Source organism: Geospiza fortis, unplaced genomic scaffold (genome assembly GCF_000277835.1).
Source record: "Geospiza fortis unplaced genomic scaffold, GeoFor_1.0 scaffold241, whole genome shotgun sequence".
Lineage (NCBI taxonomy): Eukaryota > Metazoa > Chordata > Aves > Passeriformes > Thraupidae > Geospiza > Geospiza fortis.
Window position 1 is genome coordinate 1,085,976 of NW_005054491.1, and position 5,500 is coordinate 1,091,475.

Consider the following 5,500-nt stretch of genomic DNA (forward strand, 5'->3'; position numbering starts at 1 on the left):
AGGGTGGAGAAAAATTTCACGTTTTTCATTTCTAAGAAAGTTGGTGGGGACAACAATTGGATTTAAAAAGGTGACAAAAAAGCCTCTCTGTGACTTAAAATTTTCTTTTCTTTCCCAGCTTGGCCCTGTCCAGCTTAAACAAACACACAGAAGCTGTTGTTTACTACAAAAAAGCTCTGGAGTTGGATCCGGACAACGAAACGTACAAATCCAACCTCAAAATAGCTGAACAGAAAATGAAGGAGACTCCCAGTCCAGTAAGTTGTGGAATTTGGGATTTATTGAGGTTAAAAGAGGTCCTGGAGCAGGGTGTTGCAACAATAATTTCCACTTTTGTGATCAAATCTCTCCAAAATTCAGCTTTTTTTGTTGTTTTTCCTGTAGCACCAAAGATGGTTTTAAGTGTTTTATTTTTATTTTTTTTTTACACAAAGAAAACTTTTCTTTTTTTCCAAAAGAAACTTGGAGGTTTGGCAGGAATGGGCTGGAATGTCCTTTATGGATCATTTTGAAGGGGATTTTAGTTTTCCAAGGGTTTTTCCCAGGGCAGAGCTGAGGGAGGGGGTGAGCAGGAGTCTCTGGGATTTTCCAGAGGGTTTGGACAGAGCCTCTTCCCCCCGTCAGGGTTTAAAGGTTGGATTTGGGATCCTCAAAAAAAAATGGGGAAGGATTTTTCCAACAGCCTGAAGAGACGGGACAAGGGGAGTGTTGGGAAGGATGAGGTGGGAGAATGGGAAGGAATCTTTGGATGGGAGAGGCTGGGATGGAATTCCCGGAGAAGTTGGGAGTGTCCCAGGCAGAGGCTGGAGAGGCTCCAGGGAGCCACTTCCAGGAGTTAAAGGGGCTCCAGGAGAGCTGGAGAGGGATTTGGGACAAGGGATGGAGGGACAGGACACAGGGAATGGGTTTAAACTGGGAAAAGGGAGATTTTGGGAAGGAATTCCTGGCTGGGAGGGTGGGGAGGGAATGGGGTGGAATTGCCAGAGCAGCTGGGGCTGCTCCATCCTTGGGAGTGCCCAAGGCCAGGCTGGGACAGTGAGAGGGGCTGGGAATGGATCCCTTCATCCCAACCCATTGTCCTGCTGGGATTCCCTGGCTCTGGCAGCTCTGGGAAGGAGGGATGGGAATGGGGAATGAGAGCTGAGGAATTGGGAGTGGGGAATGAGGGATGGGAATGGGAAATGGGGATGGGGAATGTGGGGAATAGGGAATGAGGGATGGGAATGGGGGATGGGGAATGAGGAATTGGGAGTGGGGAATGAGGGATGGGAAACGGGGAATGAGGAATGGGATTTGGGAATGAGGAATGGGGAATGAGGAATGGGGAGAGGGGAATGGGGAATGTGGGGAATAGGGAATGAGGGATGAGGAATGGGGAATGAGGGATGAGGAATGGGGAAGGAGGGATGGGAATGGGGAATGAGAAATTAGGAATTGGGAGTGGGGAATGAGGGATGGGAAATGGGGAATGAGGAATGGGATTTGGGAATGAGGAATGGGGAATGAGGGATGAGGAATGGGGAAGGAGGGATGGGAATGGGGAATGAGAAATTAGGAATTGGGAGTGGGGAATGAGGGATGAGGAATGGGGAATGAGGGATGGGAATGGAGAGGGAGGAATGGGGAGTTGGGAATGGGAATGGAGGATGAGGAATGGGGAATGAGGAATGGAGATTAGGGAATAGGAAATGGAGGATGAGGAGTGGGAATGGGGAATGAGGAGTGGGGAATGTGGGGAATGGGGAATGAGGGGTGGGAATGTGGGGAATGAGGAATGGGGAGTGGGAATGGGGAATGGGGAGTGGGGAAGGAGGAATGAGGAATGGGAATGGGGAATGATCAATGACAGCAGCTCTGGTTTCTCACTTCCAGACCAGCGGCCCCGGAGGGTTCGACTTGGCCGGATTGCTGAACAACCCCGGCTTCATGAGCATGGTGATTGCAGATGCTGGGGTTCCCTGGGATGGAGCCTCCCTGAGGGCTCCCCTGGGTGGGATTCCCTGGGGTGGAGCCCCTCTGGTGTCTCCTCACATGGGATTCCTCGGGATGGAGCCCCTCTGGAAGCTTTCCCCACTCCCTGGGGCCGTTTGAAAGCTGCTGCTGCTGCTCCCTTCAGCTCAGACAGAGCTGGGAGTTTCTCCTCAGGCTTTTCCCAGGCTGTGGCAGGGCCTGCTCTGCTCTGGGCTTGGCCTTTGCTCTCCTTTTTGCCATTTTTACCATTTCCCCCCCTTTTCCCAAGGATTCCCAAACATTCCCACCTTCCCTTTTGGGGTTGATCCCACCCTGTCCCTGCTGCCTCACCTGGGCGCTGTTTTTATTCCCCACAGGCCTCAAACCTCATGAACAACCCCCAAGTACAACAGCTGTGAGTTGGATCCCACTTTTATTTATTCCCTCTTGGAATTCTGGGTTTGGCCTTTCCCACTGGGAGCAGGAGGGAATTTGGGCCAGGAATGTGGAGGGGGGATCAGAACCAGCCCAGTTCCCTCAGCTGGAGGGGTTTGGGTGCTCTGGGAGGTGCTGGGAGAGGGATTGAAATAAAATTATTCCCAAGGGAGGTGGGATGGGATGGATCATGGCCCTGGAATTGGCTCTGCTGCAGTTTTATGGGATTTCAGGATTTCCCCAGCTTGGTTGAAATGGGAATATTCCCATTCCTGGGTGGTTGTGAGGAGCAATTCCCAATATTTGAAGAAAATGGATAAATTAATGAATCCATTCCTGGGCATCCCTCTGGAGCCCCCAAATCCTTGGATTTTGGGATGAGACCACTCATCTCAGCTTCCTTTAGCTTCTCCCTGTTCCTGGTGCCATTGGCAATTCCCACCTGGATCCAGCCCTGGGGGGAATCCAGGGAATCCTGTCCTGGAGGCAAAGCAGGGCTGTAATTCCATAAATCTGGGAATATCAACATTATTATAGTAATTTTATTCATTGTTCAGCTAAATTAGTTATTTCCAGCCGACCCAGGACAAGCTGCTGCAGGGAATTCCGAGATCCCCGGGACGGGAAGTCGCTCCCACCCATCCCCAGGTGATTTTTTGGGATCTTTTCCCAGTTTTGAGCCGTTTTTTCCCTTCCCAGAATGTCGGGGATGATCTCGGGAGGCCACAACGCCATGGGAGCGACCGGGAGCAGCCCCTCCACCAACGACTTGGCCAGCCTGATCCAGGCGTGAGTGGGGACACCTGGGGATGGCCTGGGGACACCTGGGGGACAGGGCTGGGGACACCTGGGGATGGCCTGGGGACAGGGCTGGGGACAGGGCTGGGGACACCTGGGGATGGCCTGGGGACAGCTGGGGATAGGATTGGGGACAGGGCTGGGGACAGGCTGGGGGATAGGATTTGGGGGTAGCTGGGGACAGGGTTGGGGACAGGCTGGAAACAGACTTGGGACAGGATTGGGGGACAGGGCTGGGGGACAGCTGGGGACACCTGGGGTCAGGGCTGGGGGACAGAGCTGGGGGACAGCTGGAGATAGGATTTGGGGACAGGGCTGGGGACACCTGGGGACAGGATCAGGGACAGGCTGGGGAAGCTGGACACAGGACTGGGGACACCTGAGGGACAGGGCTGGAGACAGGGCTGGGGGACAGCTGGGGATAGGATTGGGGACAGGGTTGGGGACACCTGGGGACAGCTGGGGACAGGGCTGGGCTGGGACTGGGGACAGAGATGGGGACAGGGCTGGGGGATAGGATTGGGGACAACCTGGATCAGGGACAGGCTGGGGAAGCTGGGGACAGGACTGGGGACACCTGAGGGACAGAGCTGGGGACAGGACTGGGCTGGGACTGGGGACAAAGATGGGGACAGGGCTGGGGGATAGGATTGGGGGACAGGGCGGGGAACGTCTGGGGACAGGATTGGAGACAGGGCTGGGGACAGGATTGGGGGACAGAGCTGGGGACACCTGGGGACAGGATCAGGGACAGGCTGGGGAAGCTGGACACAGGACTGGGGACACTTGAGGGACAGGATTGGAGGACAGGGCTGGGAATGGCTGGGGACAGGGTTGGGAACAGATGAGGACACCTGGGGACAACCGGGGACAGGGCTGGGGGACAGGATCAGGGACAGGGCTGGGGACAGGGCAGGGAACAGCTGGACACAGGACTGGGGACAGGATTGGGGACACCTAAGGGACAGGCTGGGGACAGGGCTGGGGACCATCCAGAGGGACAATCCTGGATCCAGGGCTGGGAATGTCCCAGAGTGTTGCCTGTGTCCAGGTGTCCCCAATGTCCCCTGTCTGTCCCTGCTGTCCCCGTGTCCCTGATGTCCATCCCCCATGTGTCCCCATGTCCCTGTCTGTCCCTGCTGTCCCCTACCTGTCCCTGCTGTCCCCACTGTCCCCATGTGTCCCTGCTGTCCCTGTGTGTCCCTGCTGTCCCCTACCTGTCCCTGCTGTCCCCACTGTCCCCATGTGTCCCTGCTGTCCCTGTGTGTCCCTGCTGTCCCCTGTCTGTCCCTGCTGTCCCCTGTGTGTCCCCGCTGTCCCCTGTGTGTCCCTGCTGTCCCTGTGTGTCCCCGCTGTCCCTGTGTGTCCCCGCTGTCCCCTGTCTGTCCCTGCTGTCCCTGTCTGTCCCTGCTGTCCCTGTGTGTCCCTGCTGTCCCCTGTGCGTCCCTGATGTCCCCCGTGCGTGTCCCTGTCCCCAGGGGCCAGCAGTTTGCGCAGCAGATGCAGCAGCAGAACCCCGAGCTCATTGAGCAGCTGCGCAGCCAAATCCGCAGCCGGACCCCGAGCGCCAGCAACGAGGAGCAGCAGGAGTGAGGTGGGAATCGATTATTGATTATTGATTGGTTATTGGTTATTGATTGGTTATTGATTATTGATTGAATAGAGGAATTGATAACTCAGGAGTGCGGTGGGGCATTGATTATTGATTGATTGATTGAGTACAGGAATCGATAACTCAGGAGTGATGTGGGGCATTGATTATTGATTGGTTATTGATTATTGATTGAATAGAGGAATTGATAACTCAGGAGTGAGGTGGGGCATTGATTATTGATTGATTGAGGACAGGAATTGATAAATCCAGTTCTAATCAGTCAGCAGTGACGTGGGGCAGGAGCAATCATTGATTATTGATTGATTGATTGATTGATTACAGGAATCGATAACTCAGGAGTGATGTGGGGCATTGATTATTGATTAGTTATTAATTGATTATTGATTGATTCAATACAGGAATTGATAACTCAGGAGCGAGGTGGGGCAGGAGCAGGGCCATTGGTTATTGATTGATTATTGATTTATTCAATACAGGAAAGCTGGATCAAAATTTAAATTAAAATTTGTGAGTGGAAAATAGCGAAAAAATTAAATTGAAATTAATTGACTTAAAATTAAAAGAATTTTAATTAAAATAATGAAAGCAATTTAAATTATTATTTTTCTTTGAATTTAAAGTAATGAGAAGTTAAAATAAAAATTAATTTAAATTGAAATAAAATTTAAATAAATAAAATAATAAAAAATTAAATAATAATAA

General features: G+C 52.5%; 1 protein-coding gene across 2 annotated transcripts in view; it reads left to right on the forward strand.

Annotated features, from left to right (window-relative positions):
• Positions 1 to 5,500, forward strand: part of SGTA (small glutamine rich tetratricopeptide repeat containing alpha) — a 10,524-nt gene that overhangs the window by 4,431 nt on the left and 593 nt on the right. For both annotated transcript variants that reach the window (XM_031063245.1, XM_005428550.2), the window contains exons 6-10: positions 119 to 257; positions 1,873 to 1,935; positions 2,328 to 2,365; positions 3,085 to 3,174; positions 4,662 to 4,777. In XM_031063245.1, the coding sequence (XP_030919105.1) occupies positions 119 to 257; positions 1,873 to 1,935; positions 2,328 to 2,365; positions 3,085 to 3,174; positions 4,662 to 4,776 (445 nt within the window). In that variant the 3' untranslated portion in view covers position 4,777. The remainder of the gene's footprint in view (positions 1 to 118; positions 258 to 1,872; positions 1,936 to 2,327; positions 2,366 to 3,084; positions 3,175 to 4,661; positions 4,778 to 5,500) is intronic.